General features: G+C 54.5%; 2 protein-coding genes across 5 annotated transcripts in view; one reads left to right on the top strand and one right to left on the bottom strand.

The window, feature by feature from the left end:
* PRRX2 (paired related homeobox 2) overlaps positions 1-1,191 on the bottom strand; it is a 42,646-nt gene extending 41,455 nt beyond the window's left edge. Inside the window, exon 1 of one of the 2 annotated variants that reach the window (XM_072960264.1) lies at positions 637-1,191. In XM_072960264.1, the coding sequence (XP_072816365.1) occupies positions 637-898 (262 nt within the window). In that variant the 5' untranslated portion in view covers positions 899-1,191. The remainder of the gene's footprint in view (positions 1-636) is intronic. The other variant, XM_072960263.1, reaches the window with a different exon arrangement.
* A 16,802-nt stretch (positions 1,192-17,993) lies between these two features.
* Positions 17,994-23,074, top strand: ASB6 (ankyrin repeat and SOCS box containing 6). Of its 3 annotated transcripts, none has more exons than XM_006205428.4 (6): positions 17,994-18,265; positions 19,288-19,469; positions 20,521-20,627; positions 20,728-20,836; positions 21,310-21,396; positions 21,548-23,074. In XM_006205428.4, exons 1-6 carry the CDS (start codon positions 18,153-18,155, stop codon positions 22,213-22,215), a joined length of 1,266 nt encoding a protein of 421 aa, XP_006205490.1. In that variant the 5' UTR covers positions 17,994-18,152; the 3' UTR covers positions 22,216-23,074. The 3 variants fall into 3 exon arrangements, with proteins under 3 accessions (XP_006205490.1, XP_072816361.1, XP_072816360.1); XM_072960259.1 differs by having other exon boundaries at positions 18,115-18,265; positions 19,193-19,469; XM_072960260.1 differs by lacking the exon at positions 20,728-20,836 and having other exon boundaries at positions 21,548-21,795.
* Positions 23,075-23,432: the final 358 nt, after the last annotated feature.

Raw genomic sequence — 23,432 nt, 5'->3', positions numbered from 1 at the left:
GCAGGCACGTGTACCCCAGCCGGGGAACCCGTCTTGCAAAAGCCTAGTAGTAGCTGGAATGGTATCCCGGGGGAGAGGGGGCCAGAGTTGGAAACCCAGCTGTGTGACCAGGTCACTTTGCCCCTGGGAAGCCTCAGTTTCCCCAGCTGTGGCAGCACAATAATCACATCTACTTCTCAGGCTATTTGGGAATGGGGCCTTGAGGACTGTCTCCGAGCTGAGCACAAGGCAGCACATCCCTCTGCTGTTCCGAAGACTGGAGGTGGTTCTGGCCAAAAGACAGTGCCCTCCCCCTGTCTAGAGCTCCGGTCCCCGCAGCCCACCCCATCAGGGACAGACTATCTCAACTAGGGCTGTGGCGGCAGTGGCGGCGGCGGGCCAAGCCAGTCACTCGGGCGGCAGCGCCCAGCACCCGCGCGCGCCCCCGGAGGTCCTGCCGCCGCGTCTCCTGCCCAGTCTGGGCTCGGGCAGAGCCAGCGCCCCGCCTCTGTCGCCTGACCGTGCTCGCCCCTTCGGGCCCACGAGACTCCAGCCTCGCACCCCTCTACCCCCGGCAGCCCCGTAGCCCCCGGCTCCCCGCATTTCCGTTCCCACGGCCCCTCGGGTCCCGCGCCCCGGCCCCGGCCCGGCACTCACCGTCCTGCGGCGCCGCCTCGCTGCCGCTGCTGCCCCCGGACGGCTCGCGCGCCGCGCCCTCCCGCGCCTCGGCCCTGGCCGCGGGGCGCGCCGCGAGCCGCCCGGCCGCCGCCACCTCCTCCAGGTCCAGGAGGTGGCTGACCGTGAAGTTCTTGCGCGCCTGGGCGCAGTCTCCGGGCCCCAGCGCGGGCGGCGGCGGCGGCGGCCCCGGGCCCAGCGCCGGCTTGTCCAGGGCGAAGGCGGCGCCGGCCGCGCTGTCCATGCCCGCGGGCCGCCCCGGGGTCGCCGGCGGCGCTGGCAGGCGCGGGTCCGAGGCGGGGATGGCAGGCGCGGGTCGGAGCGAGCGCGCCCCGGCCGCCCCGCGCTCGGCCCCGCTCCCGGCCGCCTCCTGGCTCCGCGGCCGCCGCGGCCCGCCCGGCGCTGACGTCGGGGGAAACCAACTTTCTTCCCTCCCCTTCTCTGCCGCCTCGCTCGCTCCGAAGTTGCTAAAACGCGAGCTCCTCCGGCCACACGCCCCTTCTTGAAGCAGACCTCGCCCCCTGCCTCTCCTCCTCCCGCTCCTCCTCGCCTCGTCCGCCCCCACCCCTCCGGGATGGCGGGAGGGAGGGGGTCCCGCGGGAGTCCAGCTGGAGGCTGGGGGCGGGGAGGGGGAGAAGAAGGGGCGTCCTCCTTTCACCCTCCCCACCCACGTTTTAAGGAATGGGAAAGTTTAGTGTCTGTGTGTGTGTGTGTGTTTTATAATCCCCCAACAAGTGTCTGGGGAGGTGATAGTGAAGAGATTAGCAGGCCCCATCCATTTACAAATTCCTTTGCCGAGAAGGGGGAAGCGACTCTGAGACAGTTGGCGGGGAAGATCTGGAAATCTCAACTCCACCGTCATCCCGCGTGCTCCACAACGCCGGCCGGAAGAGTCCCGGGTCCGCCTTGTTCACTCCACCTGGCTCCAGGTTCTTTCCCCCACAAAGCAGCACATCCTCAAGCTTCTGGGGTATGCGCGCTTCTCCTCCCCCAACACACACCTCGAAGCCCACGGCCAGGATGCCCCAGGCCCTCCCCAAGGAAAACCAAGCCGGGAGGAAAGAGTTTCCGCCCAGAATTCCTAGTTTACACACAGAGGACAGACTGCCAGATGACAGCCGGACTGACAGATGGGTGACAGGGAAAGAGAGGCCGGCTTGGGTCTCTGCTGTTGTTTTTGTTTTTTAAGGAAAGCACAAAAAAGATGCTCCCGGTGGTGAAGCTGAGAGTGTAAGCCTTCCACAGGTCTTTCCCCAGGATGGCTGCCTGGAGGCTTGGCCCTTTCTCGTCCCAGCATCACTGCAGAGCTGTAATGTCATAGCAACAAAAATAAACCCACCAAAAGGAGGCCTTCAGAATCTACCCTCTGGGCTCCAGCACAGAGACGCCACCCTGCACACACCCGCTGAAAACCTCCAGCCCAGCAGCCCAGCTTCTGCATGAGTGAGGGCTTTTCCCAGAAAGGAATCGCCCCCAAGATAAAGCTGAGTAAAGCTGAGTGTCCCCCAAGGTGACAAGCCATCCATGCACGTGAATAGGTTGAGAGTTTGGATACGATGAGATTCTTTTTCTTTGGAAAGCTGCCCCAACAAGGCCGGCCTGGGTGCCTGGGCACCTCCCAACAAGGCTGGCCTGGGTGCCTGGGCACCTGGGTTCACGGTGTGAGTGGCTGAGAACTTTCTGAGCAGGGAGGGGCCGTGCCGGGGCTCTGGGGACTGTCTGGGAGCCTTGTCCCTGCTGGAGCACCCAGCAAGCCAAGCATGGGGGTGCTTATCCCAGGAAGAGCACAGCCAAACATTCAGAACAGCCCTGGTGTCAGAGACGAGGGGCCAGGCCCAGGCTGCCACGCACTGCTGTGTGACCTCAGACATGTCACCTTCCCTTTCTGAACCCAGCTCCTCCCTTGTAGTCTGGATCTAATGAAGTACTTACCTCCTGGGCACTGTGGGGAGTTCATCACAGGTAAGATCTTGGGTCTGTGGCCTAGAACACGAGACATTGTCAGCATCAGCGTGTGGAACTGGAAAGGGCCTGAGAGAACATCTCAGTTCCATCCCTAGGTGGCTCCTGGGTTCAAATCCACACCTTGCACTTTCTAGCTGTGGGCCTTAGCAATCCACTTGCCTCTCGGTTGCCTCATCTGTAAAATGGGCTGTTAGGAGGATTAAGTTTGTTGATATACCTGGAGCACCTGGTACCTGGGGTATGCTCAGTAAGTGTTAACAATTATCATTTAAAAAACATTTATTCCAAAAAGCAATGGAGGTCAGTAATGGCAAACTCAGGCTCCAGAGCTGAAGGGACACAAGTTTAAATCCATTCACTGCCATGTACTAGCTACGTGGACTTGAAGAGGTCACTAGCTGGTCCTCTCTCAGTCTGATCCATCACCTGTAGAATAAAAGGACCAATCCAAAAGGATTCCTGTGAATTTGACATTATTAGGTTGTTGTTATCAGGTTGTTATTACCCTTGCCAGTCCTAGGGGTGGGGGCTGGGGTGGCACAGGGATTTCAGAGTGGGGCAAGAGGTGCAGACTGCTATTCTAAAGCTCAGCCCTTGAGGGAGAGCTGCCGGCCTGATGCAGCCTGGAAATGAGCCCAAGGAAGCTCCAATTAAGGACAGAACTCATTACCCCAACGGGATACAGCTAAAAGATAAATAACTTCCAGGGGGAGGGGTATAGCTCCGTGGTAGAGTACATGTAGCATGTAGGTCCCAGGTTCAGTCTCCTGGTACCTCCACCAAAAGTAATAAATATATAGATGAACCTAATTACCATCCCCTACCAAAGTTAAAAAATTAGAAGACAACTTCTGTGGTGATTTATTTTTATTTATTTATTTTCTAATTGAGGTACTGGGGATTGAACCCAGGACCTTGTACATGTTAAGCATAATCTTCGCCACTGAACTATACACTCCCCTCCACTGTGATTTAGATAAATTCTGTGATGCTAACCCAAAGTAGGCAATGAGGGAAAAACAGGATTCCAGTTTGGAAGTTCTCTGTTCTACAAGTGATTATTGAACCAGGGCCTGCTCTAGCAGGGACAGGGAGGAAGAGAAGGGAACAGAGAGGGCCCCTGCTCTCCAGAGAGGATTCCATGGAAAAGGAGCTGATCCTTAATCCTTTGTTGGAAGCTGGACCCTGGGTCTGACCATGAGTAAAAATGCATATTTGCCCCAATCTCAAAAGCTCACATGCTTAAAAGAAAAATTAACTTCTTTTATTACAGAAGTAATATGCTTATTGTGATTTTAGAAAACATAAGTAAAATTAAGAAAAGAAAAACACATATATCCCACTCCCAGAGATTTCTGAGACACAACAGGTATTCTGTGTATATATATATATACATATATATATATATTAATTGGTTTAATGAAAGAGATTGACGATAATCATCCTATTTATTCAATATTGAAGACCTAGAAGAAGCAATAAGACAAGAAAAAAGAGTTAGCTAAAAATAAATTTATAGTGTATCTCTCTAGCTTCTATCTATAGTCTAGATAAGTGGAAAAAGATAATCATATACATAGAAAACAAATTTATGGTTACTAGGGGGAGAAGGGGCCTATGGAGGGATAAACTGGGAGTTCGGGATTTGCAGATACTAACTACTACATATAAAATAGATAAACAACAAGTTTATACTGTGTAGCACAGGGAACTATATTCAATATTTTGTAGAAACCTATGATGAAAAATAATATGAAAAGGAATATATATATATATGTATAACTGAATCACTATGCCATACACCAGAAATAAACACAACATTGTAAACCAAATATACTTCAATAATAATGAAAGATAATCATATATATTATAAAAGTCAAACTATGTTGTACCAACTTTGTAATGACTTGTACACTGTCATTACTGTTGTCCACCATTGTTTTTAATGAAAACCTAGTAATACGTTATTCCCTACTGATATACATCCATAGTTATTTTCTTGGTAAGAAATACCTAGAAATAGGATATCTGGATTTGGTAGGCAGAAAACATCCCAAAGATGTTCACATTATAATCCTGGAACTTGTGGATATGGCAAAGCAGAATTAAGGTAGCAGATGGAATTAATGTTACCTGTCAGGTGACCTTAAAACAGGGAGAACATTTTAGATGATCTGGGTGGGCCCAATGTAATCACAAAAGTCCTTCAAAGTGGAAGAGAGGGATAGAGTCCCACTGGAGTGATGCAGTGTGACACTTGACTGGGTAGTGCTGGCTTTGAAGGTGGAGGAAGGCAGCCATGAACTAAGGAATGTGGGCCACCTCTAGAAGGTGGAAAAGACAAGAAAAACAGATTCTTCCCTTGAGCCTCCAGAGAGAAGTGCACCCCTGCAGGTATCTTGGTTTTAGCCTGTTCTCCAGAAAGGCAAAATACTGCATTTGTATTATTTTAAGACACTAGGTTTGTGATCATTTGTTACGGCAGCAAATAGAAAACAAACACACTGAATGAAAGACAATGCAAAAAATTTAAGACTTTTGATAATATTGCTGTATAGCCTCCAGAAATGTTGTATTAATTCTTACCTCTGGATGTGCCTCAGTATCCTTGCTAGCAGGAGCTGTTTTGTTTATTTTCTTTATTCATGGCAGGCACTTCATTCATTTTATTTAACATGAATAACACGTACGCGTGAACTGTCTACTCACTTTCTTTGCTGCACAACCTGGCATTGGGATGGGTGACTCCCATGGCCAGCTGGCTGCTCTTCCAGGACAGCTCTGCAGTTGTTGGAGGAAACACTGAGCAATCTCAGCACAGTAAGATCTGTTGCACATTAGCAGTATTGTTACTTCCAGCTCCTTGATGTTGTGGATCAGGAACTTCAGGAAGGCACTGGGTAGCATGTACTAATTTCCTTGTTCACATAATCACATAAAGAACTTGATCTTGAATCCTCTGGATATCCTGTTGTCAATGCCTCTGGGTTTTTTCCAGTTACACTGAATTCTGACATATCAGTCTAACTGCTACTGGATGAACTTCTTGGTTCTCCTTTTGATGATCTTGGGCTTCCCCAGGAGACAAGATGCTGAGTGTCATCTCCTCTGCCCTCAGACCACAGAGAGTGATAATAATAATTTATTTCTAATTTCAAAAGACATTTCCTTCTTTTAATCTGCATACCTTGAATTAATCGCCAGAGGTAAATATTATGGGTATTTAATAGCCACTTGCATTTCTTATTTGCACAATGTCTGTTTATAGTCACTACCTGTTTTTCTACTGGAATGATTCTGTTTCTCATGGAATTATAATCAGGTCATTCTTTCTCCATAACAACCTCTGCAAGACACTTGACTGTCAGTCACTTAAGGACCAAGCCCATTTCATAGATGGGGACACAGAGGTGACATGGAATCCTGCAGCTCTTCTGTTCACCTGATCAGCCCCCATGGCCACATACCCAAGAGCCTCTTTAGAAGGAGATAGTTCTGCAGAGACTACACACAGAGGCTCACAGGCCAGACTGTGTTCACTGCTGCATGTCTGGGGAATCATAAACATTGCAGGCCGATGTGACTCAGATGTGACCAGGCGTGACCGTGACAGATCCCAGGGTTCTGTAAATATTGTGTCAGGCTGCTATCACAGCAGGTCTCCCTGCTCACCCCAGACCCGGGTCCACCCTGTGGGAAGTGGAGCCTAGCCGGACGGGACAGGACATCTGGCTCTCTCCCTCAGCTCACTGCCCAAATTTTCCCAGCCTCAGTTTCCTTCCTGAGGACCTCCTAACCAGGATATCCTGCTGAAGTGACTGGTTCTCAGCTCTCGGCAAGGGTTGAAATATTATACCCTTTTGAAAAGTGTTTCTGCTCTACCCGCAAATCTAAAGATAAAGATGCACTCTATAACAGCAGGGGCTCAAATTTCACGAGCTTTACTGTAAACCAGGCGATGTGCTGAACCATATTGTCTTGCAGCATCCTCACAATTACCATGGGAGGAGGGGAAACAGAGACTCTGAGAGCTTAAGCTCTAACTTCTGGTAAGTTTGTCAGGCTCCTAACCATCATGCCAGGTTGTTCCATGAGAATTTAGGGCTAGGAAGTTATTTGTTTCTCTTGAAGAATTATGGTTTCTCCTTTAAAGAAATCAAATAATGAGACTTGGACAATCTATGGCATTTCCCTTTTTGCCTTGGCTACCAGGAACCTCAGAGCTAATGTTAAGCCATAATCACAGTAACTCTATCTGTCCAGGTGGCAAGTCACTGTATTAATTTCTCTTGTCTTCTTTCACATGAGTTTTTCATTTTCCTTTTCATTTTAAATCTTTTTGATGTAATGGTGCTGCACTGGACATTTTCCAGCAGCGTGACATTGATGGGGGTCACTTAACCTCTCTGGGTTTTAGTTTCCTCATCTGTAAATTGGAAATAACAATGGCACGGATCTCACAGGGCTTTCTGAGCATCAGATGAAGTGATCTGAGTAAATAAAAAACCCAGCATGAGCTCAGCATGTGGAAAATATTCAAGAAACAGCACCTATGGGGCGAGAGTATAGCTCAGTCGTAGAGCACGTGCTTAGCATCCACAAGGTCCTGGGTTCAATCCCCAATACCTCCATTTAAACAAACAAACAAACCAACAAACAAACCTAGTCTTTGCCCCCCACAATTAAAAAAAAGAAAGAAAGAAAGAGTACCTATGGGTATGAGAAAAGGCTTTAATAAAACCAAGAGAGCAGAGAGGATCTGTCCTAAATGGGAAGATGTGGCCGGATTCAAGGCTGTCCTGCTGCAGATCTGCTGTGGACCTGCTGTGTGACTTTAGGCCACGTGCTTCCCTCTCTGAGCCTCGGCTTCGCGTCTGTAAGCTGTCTGCTCTATCCTTTACACCATTGTGTCCCCAGAGCCTGCACAGGATAAGAAAGTAGAAGTGATGCAGGTCTTGACCTGGCACATAGTAGGGCTTCATACATGGTTATTCTGACAGTGAATGGCTGGTTGAATGGCTGGCGATCAGGTTCCCTACTGCCCAGGAAACACCTGGCTGGCATGGTGCACTATGCCTGGGCCAGTGCCAGGGTGGCATTCAGGCGGGTCTGGAGGCCCAAGGACCCCACCTCCAGGGCTGGGACAGGCCTAGATTCCGGGCCAAATGACAAGCTCCTATTGACGACCTACTGTGTGCAGAGCTCCTGGTGGGCACAGCATGGTACCCATGTTACACTCTGGACCCACAGCAACACCTCTGCTGCCCTCATCAGGCTGCAGTCTTCACAGGGAAATGGACCAATGGGAAACGGTCCTGAACAACTCACTCCACAGCAATTTATTGGGCACCCACTGTATACTGAGGCATTTCAGGTGAGTACCAGGCCAGAGACCTGGTGGGACTCTCCGAGGAGATGCTGCGGTCCAACCTCGTCAGCCAGAGAACCACAGACTCAACTTGGTTGGGCCAGGCACTCTGTCTGTACAACGAAGACGTCTTCCAAGCCAGGGGTTTGGGCTGGCCCTTGTTGGAGAACTCCTTTCTGTTACAGGTGGAGAAACTGAGGCTCAGAGGAGAAAAGACCCAGCCTGGGACCCACCCCCCCCCCCACAGCTCTCTGGAATTCTCTCTGGGTGAATGCCCCTACCTGCTCCCGCCCTACCTTCCCCAGGAGTCAGGAGAAGGATGCTGGGGTGAGGGGCACAGGCCTAACTAAGGCCTCGGGGAGCCCCGAGACTTCATAAAGGCTTCCGGAGCCCTCGGGCCCTGCCCTCGCTCCCTCGCTCCCTCGCGGGCCAGCAACATCTTGCTGTGATTACTCTGTGGTGACTCTTCACTGCACTCAGGGTGGGGGTGGGGGCCTGTGCACAATGGGGGCGTGGTGGCTCAGGACCAGGCGGGCTGAAGGACAGGGCTGAGGCTTCCAGCTCACCGGCTTAATTGGGGATATAATAGTTATTATTATTTATAACTTGCTCTTGAACCCTTGCCAGGAGAGTGTGTTCACAGCCTACACAATCCAGGCAGGCGTTAAATAATTAAACCAAAGGCCTAATCGGCGGTGAAACTCCCCCTGGGCTCCCACTTCCTTAGTTCGCTGATTGCTGATATTTTGGGGGTGAAATATGACCATTTTTACGATCAAAGAGATCAGAGTTCCAAAGGAAAGAAATGGGAAAAAAAGAAGGGGCGGGGGAGGGGGTCTCCCAGTGTTCTTTTCCTCTGACTTAGTGGTCTGGTAAAGTTTCTTTAGACATGCAAAGATTTACACACCTTTCTGCAGGGAGCCTTAAATTACTCCCGATTCCTCGCACATTTCCCCGAGCAGCCAGGAACAGTAAGTCATTGAGAAATGAACAGGCCTCCCCGTAATCGCTCCGGCGGCCTTTGAGAAGGAGAATGTCTAATGACTTTTTTTGAAGTGGAGGTCAAGGTTTTTTAAATAAAACAATCTGTATTAATGCAATTTCCTTTTTAGCTGTAGCATTGGATTTTTTTTTCTTCCTCTTTCTCTCTTTTTTTTTCTTTTTGGAGGGGATGGGAGGGACGGGAGGTAGGGGTGGGAAAGAGGTTCATTTTTCTCCCGCCAGACAGCGTGTCCCTAATGAGATACATTTATTTAAAACTCTGTATATCATCACCCTGTCAGGGCCTCCAAGTGGGACCCCACGTCTCCCTCTTGGTTTGTTTCGGATTAACAGGGCGTGTGGACGGCCCTGCAGTCTGGTTTCTTTCGCTGCCACTGGGCTTCCCGCTTCCCTCCCTTAGCGTGGCCTTGACCGTGGCATCTTGTGCCCCCCGCCATCCCCTCTGACCCCCCAGATCTTCGTACAGCGCCTTGGCCTCTGGTCCTCTGCCTTCCTACCCCACCGTACTCCAGTTGCCTCCCACAGCTCAGCACTGGCCTCTCAGATTCCCCGAGGCCCTCCTCCCCACCCCACGAGGAAATATATCTCTGTGGTTATGCCAGTGACCCCGCCCCAGACAGAGCTGAGTCCAGTCCCAACTTGGTCACTCTCCAGCCCTCACCCTGTTTTCCTAAAGTTTCCTTATTTATCTGTTCAACAGAGGGATAAGAGTTACACACACACCTTGGGGTCACCATGAGGCTGCAGGAAGGTTTTGCTGGGCATCCTAGCATCTGCCTAGTGCCCGGACCACAGCGCACATCCACTTACAGCAGCAGCCACCGCGTCACCGTCACTGCTCCCCCAGACCCAGAGCGGAGCCTGAGGGCAGGGCCTGTCCCGTTCCCATTGCCCCACCCCCACCCCCAGCCCACAAACTGGTGCACCTGGTGAATGCAGGGCTTAGAGCCTCTATCAACACGTTTTTATTGAAGGCCTTGTAGTGCTGGGAGCGGGCTGGGGAGAGAGTGGTGATCCAGACAGCCCAGTCCTGCGGAGTAGTCAATAAGCCAGCAGAGAAGTAAGCAGTGAGCAGATCAGGGCTCCACAGGGAAGTGGGCTGGGGAAAGGGTATCAGGGAGGGCTTCCCTAAGGAAGAGGCATTAAACTGACTCTTGAAGCTTGAGCAGACTTTAGCAGGTGACGGGGCAGAGTCTAGGGGCAGCCAGGCAGGAGACTCAGCACATGTAGAGGACCGACCCCCAGAGCCCCAACCCTTACCGGTTCCAAGGGGCTGGGGTGCTGCAGTAGCACCCTTTTTGGCCTTGCTCACTTCCCTTCCTTGCCAAGGGCTTGAATTACATCTTTAACCTGCTCTGCAGGCACCAAGATCGTGAGACATCCATTCCACAAATATGTACCATGCTCCATCCTGTGCCTGCGCAGGGCTGGGCCTGGGGCTACGCTGGGGACTGAGTCCGAGCTGGCTCCTGCGCTCCAGGCTCACAGCCTGCAGAGGAGGAGTGAAGATGGATGTTGAACCCAGGGCTGAACTTCAGCCATCCTGGGTGGAGTTGGGAAGGGTCCGGGAAGGGCCCCCAGGCTGCTCAGGCAGGAGGGCAGGTGCTGAGTTTTAGACGAGGAAGGGAATCATCCCAGAGGCTGTCTGCAGAGTGGAGACCGTGTTCCTTCCCTGCAGCCCTGGCTGGGAGGAGACTGGGGGGCCTTTTGGGCCTGGGGGCTCTGGGACCTGGGGGCAGGGGGATGGTAAGCTTGAAGACCAGGAGCAGGATTGCTAATGTGTAGGAATCTGGCTGAAAGGTCTAGGCCAGTGTCAGATGGCTCAGCCGTCTGAGGGGGTCAAGCCTGGGAAGCCATCCGCCCATTCCTGTGGCCCACCGCGGGGCTGCAGCCTGAGGCCTGGAGGGTCCTGCTCCACAGGGACTTGAGAGAGACCCCCAAGGCCTCTGTCCCCACCTCCTGTCTCAGCCAACTCTTGCCCAGGAGAGCGTGCTCCCCCCAGGAGCCTAGCCCGGTGCCCGGCACCCGCTGCCCAGTGAAGTGATTCCATCACAGTGACCCACGCAGCACGTCTAGACAGTATCCAGACAGCCTGGGATCGAACCCCGACACTGCCACTCATGCTCTGCGACCTCAGGCAGGTCACTTCCCTGTTATCTGTAAACGGGGCTAAAAGCGGTATCTACACTTCGGGGGGTGTCGGGAAGATTCATCCACAACACATGTTTCAGGCAGGGCAGGGGTTTGATCAGTGCTGGCTACCCGAGGGACGCTTGGCCGAGCATGTTGATTTCTGGAATCTTCTGGAGCTTACTCTCTTGGTTTGCCAAGTGAACCTTTACCTCTCGTCACTGCTGACACCACCACAGCCAAGTCCCAGAGCACAGCCTAGCTGCACCCCGCTCTTCTTTCCTGGCTCTCCCGTCCCTGCTTCTGTTTCAGTCTTCACCCCTCTCTCTTCTCCTGCCTCTGTCTGTGCCTCCACTAGGGCTCCGCTGCCTTTGGTTTCCCTCTGCCTCTGTCTGCCGGGAATTGTGTCCCAGGGGAACCAGTACTCCGGACTCTCCTCTTTTACAGCAGAGCTGGGCGAGGGAGGGAGGGAATGAGAGAGAGAGAGGAGGGGAAAAAATCAAAGCTCGCATATTGGTTCCAGATGTGGCCCTCTCTCACAGCCCTCTCCAGCAATTTAATTAAATTCCCCCAGACAGCCAGGAGGGTTTCTTAATGATCAAATTTCCCAGCTCCCCTCCTTGAATGGGCCCACTCTGTCTCCCTGACTGACGGCCGACTGGATTCTTCCTGCCGACAGCTTTGCCAAGCAGGGCCAGTGGGGGTGGAGCGGGGGGCTCCCCTGGGAGCACGAAGGACCCAGCCCTGAGCCCACCTCTGCCCTTCTCCTTCCCCCAGGGGCTCTGAGCCCTCATGGGCCTTCCCTCAGCAGAGCCTGACTGGACCTATTGTAGTGGCTGGAGGGGCCCCAGGGATCCCTTCCCTTGAACTCTACCTCTGGGCTGGCCTGCCAGGGACTGATGCCACGTGGGCGCCAGCAGGGGTCCGATGGGGGATCTGGGCTCAGACCAGCCAGAGATGGGTCAGGCTCAGACCTCCGGGGCACCCTCCCCAACCCATGTGGCAGTGAGATAGACCAAGGCTCAGAGAGGGCAAGGCCTGGGCCAGGGTCATGCATATCTGCTCACCAGGGACGGTAGAGGCAGAGGCAGGCTGATCAGCAGCTAAGAGGCTCTGCTAGGGAAAGGCCTGGGCTGGTTCCCCCATGTGATGTGAAGGGTCACTCTCCGTAGGACGCCTGACTCTTGGAGTGGGAAGGAATTTAGGTGAGCCCTGAAACCACCGTCTTCTTGTGTAGATGGGGCAGTGAGGCTGAGAGAGGGCCAGGCCAGAGCCCAGGCCCCAGACTCCCTTCCTTCTTGAAGTGAGGGGCCTGAAGGGCTCCGTATGGGCTGAATGTGTCCCCCTCTCCCACCCTCCCGTAAATTCATATGCTGAAGCCCTAACCTCCAATGTGGTGGTATTAGGAGGTGAGCCCATGACGGTAGAGCCCCCATGATGGGATTAGGGCCCTTGTAAGAAGAGGAAGGATGTCCTGCGAGAGCACAGGGAGTTGGTGGCCGCTTATAAGCCAAGAGAAAAGGCCTTGGAATGAAACCCACCTTGCTGGCATCTTGATCTTGAACTTGCCAGCCTCCTGTAAGGCTGTAAGTGCCTTCTCACCCTGTCATCCTGGTCTTCTGAGGGCCTAAGGACTCATCTCATTTGGAAGAGGCTGGGGGTCAGGTGGGGCCCCTGATGTGGGTACATAGGGATGACAGAGGAAGGGGGTCCCTCAGCACCCCTTCTGAGGCTCTGGGCTGCCCACCTGGGGGCTTCCCCAGGGCCTGGCCCAGCCCAGCACTGGTTCTCACAGGCCCCATTCCCTGGCCAAGCATCAGGACCACCTGCAGTGTCTGGGTGTGGAATGGGGTGGTGGGCATGTCAGGGAGGAGGCTGCCCTGGGGCAGGGGGCTCTGGCCAGCAGAGCCAGGTTTCTTGGAGGGGGCAGGTAGCAGGGAGGAGTGAGGCAGGCTACTGGGAGCACAGACGTCCCTGGGTGTTGGGGGTCTGCAAAATGAGGGAGAGGGCAGGAAAGTCTTTCCCTGCTGCCGGCCCCCATTCCCAGCCTCCCCGTCCCTCAGCTGCCCGCTGAGCCCACAGAGGGCTAAGCCCCCCGGAGCAGAGAATTGGGTTCTGCCCTTCAGCACGGGGACCGCAGTCAAACAGAGCCGAGCAGGCGGGGCCTCCTGGTCCTGAGGGTCGGGGGTCAGAGCGGGGTCAGAGGTGGGGGAATGGGGCTGGGCCCCAGGAGGGGTGCAGACAGGAAGAAGCCTGGGGGCGGCAGCCCCATGACTGCACTGGAGAAGTATGCCCGCCCGCCCGCCTCTCTGCCGCCCCGGGACCTGCCAGGCCTGAAGCTGGAGGCTCTCCACCCAGAGGGGGAAGCACGTTCCTGGTGGCAGATTGCTACATTTTTCCAAATATCTCACTTTATGGAAATGCTGCCAAATCAAAAAGAGAGAGAGAGAGAGAAATAAAGTGAGGGGGCTTTGACCCAATTTCCCCTTCAAGGGCCTTATAAGGACAGACTTGGCTGCCGAGAGCCCCTCCTGGGCAGGGGGCACAGGAAGGTGGAGGTGCTGGGAGGGGGCCACGACACCACCCCTCCTGCCGCCCCGGAGCGTGTGTGTGTGTATATGTGTGTGTGTGTGTGTGTGTGTGTATGATTGTGTCTGAGGAAGTGTTGGTGTGAGCGTGTGAGTGCGTGGGAGAACATCTTGTGGGCTTGAATGTGGTGTCCCAAGTCGGTGTGGGTGTGAGAGGGAGCACGTGTGTGAGGGTCTGCCGTGTGAGTGTGTGTGTGAGTGTGAGAGTGTGTGTGAGGAAGGAGGAGCGGAGAGAGTGCAGGGGACTGTGGCTGGGCGGGTGGCCAGGGCCCTGAGCTGGGGCTCCAGGGAGATATTAAGGGCCAGGCTCGGGATGGAGTCCCAGCTGGGCCCCCAACTCGCTGGCTGCCCTGGGGTTGCTCAATTCTCTCTCTGAGCCTCCGTCTCCCGGACTCTCCCACTGTTACTCCCTTCCTGGGGTGTTATGACCAGTCAGTCAGACAATCCAGGTGGAGCTTCTAATCTAATCCACGGAGCACAAGACACACCACACCAAAGGCTGCTGCTGCGATCAATTTATCATTCATACAGTCCGGCTGCGCCCTGGGGTACCAGAGGACTGGGGAGGGCCGTGAGAGTGCGCTAATGCAGGCTAGGGGGGCCCAGGGTTGGGGGGTTCAGGAGGGACTTGGGGGAGGTGATCTGCGCTCTGGGAAGGCTGTCACTAGGTGGAGCTGGGAGGAGAAAAGGCTTTGTGCACAGACCACGGCCTTGCCCTGGTGTTCACGGCCTTAACTTGCACCCTAGGTGTCAGAGGACGTGCAGGGCCTGATTCCCCTGCCTCTGGCTGATCTGGAGTCTTGAGTCTCAGGTAAGACACACTCATGGGTAAGAAGGTAGAACATACAGAGAAGCACCAAGAAGATAAAAATTCCCCAGATTCCAGCACAGAAACACTCACCAATAGCATCTCAGCCTGGGATCATCCAGAGTTACTCCTGCCCCTGCATGTGCATATACACACACACAACCCCTCCACACTTTTTCCTAAATGAGATCAGACAGTACCTACCGTTCCATAACTTGCTTTCTTGAGCTGCTTGAGGGCACAGTCTAGCACATGGTATGTCCTAGATGTCCGCTATCACTACTGTTGGTGTTCGACAGCTTGAGGGGCTAAACTTCCCTCCTTATGTTTGTGGACAGTTTTTCATCCTCTGTGACTCCCCTGTGCCTGTCCTTTGCCCATTTTTCTGTTAGTGTTTTTTGCCATCTTGTTGATTTTTAACAGTTCTTTATATATTAAGGTTATCCCCCTCTGTGCACTGGATAGTCAGAGGGACTCCCAACCTCCCTGGGGAGGTGGAGGCAGGGACAGACCCTGCCAGGGTCTGAGCATTGAGTGCTTGGCCCCACGACCCCCAGTCTGCTGAGGACCTGGAGTTGGGTAGCAGGAGGCAGCTAGGCTGGCAGGACTGTGAGAGGCAGTGGCAAGGAAAGAAGAGAGGTTTGAAGCTGAAATGAGAGGCTCTGAGTGACAGGGCCTTAATGGAAGGCAGATGGAGGAAATAGGGTTGCCCTTGCTGACGGGAAGAGGTCATGGGTCACAGAGCTTTCTAAAGATAGGAGCCTGGGCGACGGGCAGGCGGCAGGGCCTGCTCCACGGTATGGTGCCCAAGGGCTGTGATGGAGCAAGGGTCAGCCCCTCCCTCCGGCATGTCCAGACCCTCTCAGGCCCCCAAACCAGAGGAGCTGCAGGGCACTTGACCCCTGGAGGCCGGGTATATGGAAGAGTCCCCCAGACTTGGGTTAAAGTCCCAACCTACCTGTGCAATGTTAGGCAAGCATCCAAACCTCTCTGAGCCTCAGTTTCCTTGTTTGAAAAAGGGTGTCAAACCATCACTAACTTAGTAGAATGTCAAGTATTTAGCACACTGTCTGTCGCATCAGAAGGGCTCAGTATATGAAAATTAACTCATGACTGCTACCATCCTAATCACAAGACAATCAGAGTTTTCTTACTGGCAGAGTCCATCAGTGACATCAAGGACCTCTTCACTGGCTCCAAGACTGTCAGAGCTGAAAGGCCTTCACGTTACAGGGGAGGAAGCTGAGGCCCAGAGACCAGAAAGGCCATGCCTGAGGGCATCTGTTGGAGTGGCTTTCATTAAATCCTCCAAAGACATATATTCAAGTCCTGACCCCATGGAACCTATGACCGTGACCTTATTTGGAAATAGGGTTTTTGCAAAGGCAACCAAGTTAAAATTGGTCCATCCTGGATTAATGTGGGCCCTATATCCGACGGCTGGTGCCATTTAGAAAAGATAGGGAAATTTGGACAGAGACACAGACACAGGGAAGAAGGCCACGTGAAGACAGAGACAGGCAGAGACTGGGAGGATGCTGCCACAAGACAAGCAATGCCTGGGGCTGCCAGAACCTTCCCCAGGGCCTCCAGGGGAGCATGGCCCTGCTGGCACTGTGACTTGAGACTTCTGGCCCCCAGAACTGGGAGGCAATACGTTTCTGTTGTTTTAAGTCACCCAGTTTGTGGTGCTTTTTTAACACAGCCTTAGGAAATGAATGAAGTCAAGGCTTCAGACCAGGCTGCTTCCTCCCGGCCTCCCGTTCTGCCCTGGACCCCATTCTAGAAGGGCCTCCTCCAGGTACTGACCATGTGCTCTTGGGCAAGTCAGGCTTCTCCAGGCCCCTCAGGCCCCTTACCTGTGCCACGAACAAGTGACCCTGGATCAAATTGGACTGTGAAGCCCCGGGGTGTGAAGCAACCTGTGGGCTGCTGCATCATTCCAGGCCCTGGGATGAATTGAGGGGTTGGGTGTGGACCCTTCAAACAGGGGCAGACACTCCCAAACCCCCAGGGAAACTAACACCCTGCAGGATGGAGACACAGCGGAGCAAGTGCCCCATCCAGATGCTCTTTGCTGCCAGGTAGGAATTTGGGCCCGGGTGCCAGATTTTCTGATTTTACAAGACAACCTGGAAATCTCCATTTATGTGTGAGCAAAAGTTCCCAGTTTCACTTTAGGAGAAGATAACTTCTTCCCCGAGGGAGAACCAAGGTAGATGTGTGTGGGAACCAAGGACCTTGTGTCTGGAGCCCCTTTGACAAACCTAAGCTGGCCTGCCCAAAGGGGCTTAAACCCTGTTGCCCACCCCCACCTCTCTTTCTTGCTGCTTTAGGCAACGGAGGGGGAGGCAAAATGAGGCTTCTGAGAGTGATGGGGATTTTAAGAGCTCATCACTACATCTGCACAACAACCTTGTAAACTGGACAATAATAATAGCGAGCAATTATCCAGCCCCTGCAGCGTACTCAACCCTGCTGGGTCACCCTAGCTGGACCTGTCAATGCTTTGGTTGGGTTTTCTTGGTAAGACTGTTTAGCTCCCAAAAGGAGGAGGCTTATTCTGTTTTTTTTTTTTTTTAACATAGACACAAGGTTAAATTTAAATTCGTCTCTAAACGTTTTCAACTTCGCTCAACAACTCTTGCTTCTGGCACCTGCCAGGCAGGAGACACTCCCAAGCCCACACGAGTTCGGGGTAGCGGGTAGACGGGAGACCAAGGCTGCGATGTGAACGGCTGGGAGAGGCGCGCCTCTTCGTAACGGACTTTTCAGAATCATGAAGATATCAGGGTCCTACTGTGGGCCTCAGGGTTGTGCAGGTTCAAATGCGAGGCCAAGGGAAGTTGCCTACACCCCAGAAAAGTGGCCTCAGGCTTGGATTCCTCGCTGCAAGTCTCCAGTTCCACTGACAGTAAGAGCTCTTGTTCCAGGATCTTGCGTGGGGTTTGATTATCTCCATTTCACAGATGAAGAAATTACAGTTCACTGAGTCCCTCAAAGCATAAAGTGGAAGGAGCCGGCAGCCTGCGGCGCTAGAAGCTCCCGGGGGCGGAGACTAAGGAATTGTCCCCATCGCCCATCGAGGTGGGTGTAGTCTAGTCAGCGTAGCGGGGAGGCAAGAGCCGGGTCCAGCCGTGGTCCGACCCGAGTCCAGGGCGGCTCAGGTACGCGGGAGGTTCGAGTCACCTCCACCGCCGGAGAGAGCTGAGCAGTGATCGGGCTAGTGAGCGCAGTGGGCGGAGCTCGGACGGCGCCCAGCGGCCGCGGGCGGGATCGCAGGGCGGAGCCGGGCTGGGCTGAGGACGGGTGGGATCACCGTAGGCTGGGATCGGGCTGAGCTGCGGGTCCGCGCACTGGATTCCCGCAGGGCCGCCCCCTAGACAGCCCTGGCTCCCGCTCCCAGTTGCGCTTCGGTCTTCCTAGCCCACAGAGGGCGCTGTCGGTCCCGCTGGCTTTTCTGGGCCGGAACGAGCCGGAAGTGCGAGGGTCACTTCCGGCGCGGAGCAGCGGGTTGGGCGGTAGATTGGGCCGGCTGCGGAGACGGGATCAGTAGTGGCCAGAGCTGGCCGAGACCGCGGCCGCTGGAACGCGCCCAGTCGGCATCTTGGCCTCGGCGGAAGGCGCGGCTGCCGCAATGCCGTTCTTGCACGGCTTCCGGAGGATCATCTTCGAGTACCAGCCGCTAGTGGATGCAATTCTGGGCTCCTTGGGGATCCAGGACCCCGAGCGGCAGGAGCCCCTGGATGGGTAACTCGTCCCCTTCCCGCCTCCGACCAGGCACTGCCTCCCTTTAATTGTCATTACAAACATGGCGGGGGTTGGGGCGGACGGTGGCCCCGCCTGACAGATGGAGAGACAGACAGGGCTGGAGAGTGTTCCTGGCCAGCGCAGGGAGGGCTGGAGGGTGTGGTGTCGGCAGGGCCTCCGCCTCAGGGCCCTACCCTGTGCCCTGCGTGTCCTGTGTCCTCCACCCTGAGTTGCAGAGGAGCAGAGTGGAATCTGTGAGCAGTGCAAAACGAGCTTTCCGTAGCTGAGTTTGCATTTTATATAGATGGGAGCAGGTCTATCCGTGAATCTGTGGGAAAGGTGTTTGAAAGTGAATCGTGCGGGGGTCCATCAGTGAGCTAAACAAAAACCCCCAACCTTTGTGATGCTTGTGGCCCAGAAGAGAGACTGACAAGCATAAGTGAAGTGCACAGTGTATTAAATGGAACGGAGAAAAGAGCAGAGGAAAGGGGATCAGGTGTGTTTCTAGGGGTCAGTTGGAATTGGCAGAGGAGGTGGGTGGGTTGGGGCTGGCGTGCTAAGGACATGTGTGCACTCAGCCTTTGGAAGGCTGGGAGGCTGAGTGTCTCTGAGCGTCAGCGGGGAAGAAGGTCTGCTGACTGCCTTGGCTGTGGAGGTTGCCTGGGCTGGTCCGGCATCCTCTGCAGCTCAGGGATAGTATCTGAAGAAGGGGTGTCAGTGTCTGGTTCTTGCTCTGGCCACAAGGGTTACCTTCAGTGCCAACAATCCAGGTGTATGCCCAAGCCAGGGGCCAGATTCTCTGGGCAACTTGGAAGGAGGCTGAAGCCAGGGTCCTTTCTCAGCAAACCCAAGGAGTTTGCTCCAGTGAAAAGATCCAGCTTGGCCCTCTACCACAGACCTTTTCTGAAGAGACTTTCTGCCCCACAGAGCCAGGGCCCTGTCTAGGGGGATGACAGCAGGAGACTAAAGGCCACACACGCACAGGGTGCCCAGCCAGCTGGTCCGCCTCTCTCCTGCTGCAGGCCCAGTTATGTTGCCAGCGAGGAGAGCCGAATCCTTGTTCTCACCGAGCTGCTGGAGAGAAAAGCCCACTCTCCGTTTTACCAGGAAGGTGTGAGCAACGCCCTGCTGAAGATGGCTGAGCTGGGACTGACGCGTGCAGCGGACGTTCTCCTGCGGAACGGAGCCAACCTCAATTTTGAAGGTCAGCTGGAGCTCAGAGGGGCTGGGGTGCATATATGGCTTAAGTGTGGCCTTGCTCTGGGTGGGCGGCCAGGCCTTCAGGCTCTGCATTTACTGTTCTCTTAGGAGCTATTTCCCTCATTTATTTCGTGGGTGATGACTAAGGAAAGCCACACTTGGTGGCCTCCCATCTCCCTATGGGCTTTCAAATGGCCTTTAACCACCTCTGATCCAAGAGTGAGTTTGCTTCTGCCATGTGATAGATTTGGGGAACTTTCCCTGGCTCCCGGCTAAATCCCTGCTTCCATTAGTGTGAAAATGTGGCTGCTGGCACTGTGCCCAAGGCTAAGGGAAAGTCATTTTGTGCTATTCATTCTGAGCCATCTTGCATTTTTGTTCCTGCCATCCGGAGAGGGGAAAACAGATAAGCCACGCCAGGCATAAATCACATCAGGACCATGTTGGCTTCTGGCTTGTGTGCTGGGGGATGGTGACAAGCCATTTTCCTTCCCTCTCTGCTTTCACTGGGGGTGGGGAAGGGGGGAACAGGGTTAGCTGGGAGACAAGCAGGGCTGACTTGTGGCCGAATGGGGTTTTTTTTGTGCTGACACAGGATATGTCCAGGCGTGTGTCTCCTCCCCATGTGAGGACAGGCTCTGAGGCTGCTGGGCTCCTGGAGGTTCAAGGAGCTGATTGGGGGAAGGGGACATTCTGAAGTCAGTCCCTTGGGGACCCAGCTTTGAGAACTTAGCTTGTATCACAAGGCTGAAGGAGCTGTCACTCTGGGTGTTCCTTTCAATGGCCTTGTTTTAGGTCCCATTTTACAGAAGACACTGAAGCCCAGGTTAAGTACCATGTCCATTAGAATGCCCCCAGGACCCAAACCTAGGCCTGACTCCAGAGCCCAGGCTGTGGCATCTGATGAGGACAGCTGTGTCCTGATCCCTCATGGTGACAGGAGCCCGGGACTCCTTAGGCTGCCGTGCTGGGGCCGGGCTGCCAGGCCAGGACCTGGGATGCTGCAAGAACATGCCGAGAGGCAGGACTGACGTGAACTGTGTCTGTGCCTTCAGACCCCGTCACCTACTACACGGCCCTGCACATCGCCGTCCTGCGAAACCAGCCTGACATGGTGGAGCTGCTGGTGCGCCATGGGGCCGACATTAACCGGAGGGACCGGGTAAGAGCCAGATCCAGCCTGCTCTGAAGGGGGCATGTGGTAGGGGCCCCACGCAGCCCACAGCCCCCCAGGCCAACCTGGCTATGCTTTCTGGGCTCAGATCCACGAGAGCAGCCCCTTGGACCTGGCCAGCGAGGAGCCAGAGCGCCTACCCTGCCTGCAGCGCCTCCTGGATCTTGGAGCAGATGTCAACGCCGCCGACAAGCATGGTGGGTGCCTCCCTAGAGAAACAGACGGGCCTGGGCAGAGTTGCCTTGTGAGCACAACTGGGTACCCTGGGCTGGATGCAGCCCATCTGATGGCACAGCACAGCCAGGCTACGCAGGTGCATTTTGCTGACTTGCTGAGGCAGTGCGTTGAGGGCTGCTGTAGGAGGAAATGGGGTATGTGTGCGCTCAGCTTCTGAGGGACCGGGCCTCCTACTGGGAGAGACCCAGCCTGGGTTGCAGGTAGCATCTCAGGGTCCAGAAAAGTTCTACTTCTGGCCCTTCGGTTCCCACCTGAGTTTGGGTGGAGAGAGTGACCAGAAACTTGTCACCCTCCACCCTAGCTGAGATATCAGTAGCTTTTCAAGTTCATTGTGTTCTGACCCTGCGTGTCTGTGTTTCCCCTCCACCTCTGGGGTTGCCCCGCCCTTGGCTTCCTGGCTTCCCTCTCCTCCTCACTCACTCTCCTTCCCCAGGAAAGACTGCTCTGCTCCATGCCTTGGCCAGCAGTGACGGGGTGCAGATCCACAACACTGAGAACATCCGGCTCTTACTGGAAGGAGGTGAGGCCCGAGCCCAGGCTGTTCCCCAGCGTCATCCTTTCCCGCTGCACTTGGTCTCCGCGGGCTCTCCCCACCGCCTGGAACATGAAGTATTACTTGGGAAGGGTTTAAGGCCATCTCCCACCTTCTGTTCTCCCTCTGGCTCTTCCAGGGGCAGACGTCAAGGCTACCACCAAAGATGGGGACACCGTGTTTACCTGCATCATCTTCCTGCTGGGTGAGACGGTGGGAGGGGACAAGGAGGAGGCCCAGTTGATCAACCGCTTCTGCTTCCAAGTAACGCAGTTGCTGCTGGCTCACGGGGCCGACCCCAGCGAGTGCCCGGCCCACGAGTCCCTCACACACATCTGCCTCAAGAGCTTTAAGCTGCATTTCCCGCTCCTGCGCTTCCTGCTGGAGTCCGGAGCCGCCTATAACTGTTCTCTGCATGGCGCATCCTGCTGGTCCGGCTTCCACATCATCTTTGAGAGGCTCTGTTCCCACCCAGGCTGCGCCGAAGACGAGAGCCACGTGGACCTACTGCGCAAAGCCGAGACCATCCTGGATCTCATGGTGACTAATTCCCAGAAACTCCAGCTGCCTGAAAACTTCGACATTCACCCTGTGGGCAGCCTGGCAGAAAAGATCCAGGCCCTCCACGGCTCCCTGAGGCAGCTGGAGAGCTACCCCCCACCCCTCAAGCACCTGTGTCGCGTTTACATCCGGCTCTACCTTCAGCCGTGGCCAGTGGACGCGAAGGTCAAAGCTCTCCCTCTGCCTGACAGGCTGAAGTGGTACCTCCTCAGTGAGCACAGCGGCACCGTGGAAGATGACATCTGACAGCTCCGGACACAGGGGACGGCGTCTGGGCAGCTCAGTCAGCCTGCTGGTGGATTTCAGTACCTTTGGCACCTTAGGGAGAAACTTCGGTCCTGTCTGTCAGAAGGTGCAGGTTGGAGGCGAGACTTGATCCTTACTGAGTACAAAGAAAGCCAGGTGGAGCGCAGCGGCCACAACCACTCCAGTGGGGAAAGGCTTCCATCTTCAGAGAGACTGCCTCAGCTTCCCTCTGCCAGTGCCCCCAAGTCTCAACCCATATCGGAATAAGGGCCGGGGTTTAGACTTGGGACAAGCTTATCCCCTCTTCATTTGAGGGGAGTGCTGGGCATTTGCAGAAGCAGGGGAGCTCCAAGACAGGCCCGTGCTGCCTGGAGACAGGTGAAGCTAAAGGAGGCGGGAGGGGCCTGTGGGGGTGCAGCCTGGCCGAGGCCCTTTACTCCCACCTCTTCACTGTGGATTCTGTCCACAAGTGTTTTTGGTGGGCAGGGAAAGCTGACTCCTGCCACTTCTGTAGCTCTGGGGCCAAGTTACCCACCACCCTGCCTACCAAGGCACAGGGTTGGGCTCTGGTGGCAGCTCTGTGCCAAACCTGGGGTTTTGGGGACCATGCCTTCTAAAAAGCAATCATGCACGACCAGGGGCTATGCTTTCCAAAATGTGTCATTTTGTGAGGGGTTCATCAGATGGAGAAAGCCACCAAGACTGAAAGCCAGCTACCGCCCCACCCCGAGCCCTCACCAAGCCGTTTGCAAGTCACACAAAGTGGTCATTGTGAATTGTGTAAATGCCTCGGAGACAAACTGAGGCAAGTAAATGATATATTTATATTATAAAATTAAATTTTCTTTTGGCCTTAAAGGTCCTTGTATAACCCACTCCCCACCCCGCACTTCCCGCCACAGCCACCCTACTCCAGGACAGAGGATCCTGTGGAAGAGATGGCCAGCATCAGATGCAGCATTTTCGAAAACAGTTTTCAAGTAGCGCAACACTGCTGTCCCTGTTAAGAAAAGCACCACTCCAGACTGGCTAGGGATGTCACATACAAGGTGTCTCCCTTTTATTTTTAATGAAAATGCCCACCAAGGAGGAGCCACAAGGCGCAGCCGAGTGAGGCTCCGGGCCCCTCCCCTTGCTGCAGGCCACGGCAGTGATCACAGTGAGGACACCAGGGCCTATCTCTAAACAGGACTCAGAACGTGGACATCCCACCAGCT

Source organism: Vicugna pacos, chromosome 4, assembly GCF_048564905.1.
Source record: "Vicugna pacos chromosome 4, VicPac4, whole genome shotgun sequence".
Taxonomy (NCBI): domain Eukaryota; kingdom Metazoa; phylum Chordata; class Mammalia; order Artiodactyla; family Camelidae; genus Vicugna; species Vicugna pacos.
This window is presented reverse-complemented; position numbering and strand designations above follow the sequence as displayed.

Excerpts from the sequence above, each read along its gene's own strand:
- ASB6 (XM_006205428.4), top strand. The coding sequence starts at position 18,153 with ATGCCGTTCTTGCACGGCTTCCGGAGGATCATCTTCGAGTACCAGCCG. Across the intron at positions 20,837-21,309 it reads CAACGCCGCCGACAAGCATG|GAAAGACTGCTCTGCTCCAT; the intron begins GTGGGTGCCTCC and ends CTCCTTCCCCAG. Across the intron at positions 21,397-21,547 it reads CCGGCTCTTACTGGAAGGAG|GGGCAGACGTCAAGGCTACC; the intron begins GTGAGGCCCGAG and ends TGGCTCTTCCAG.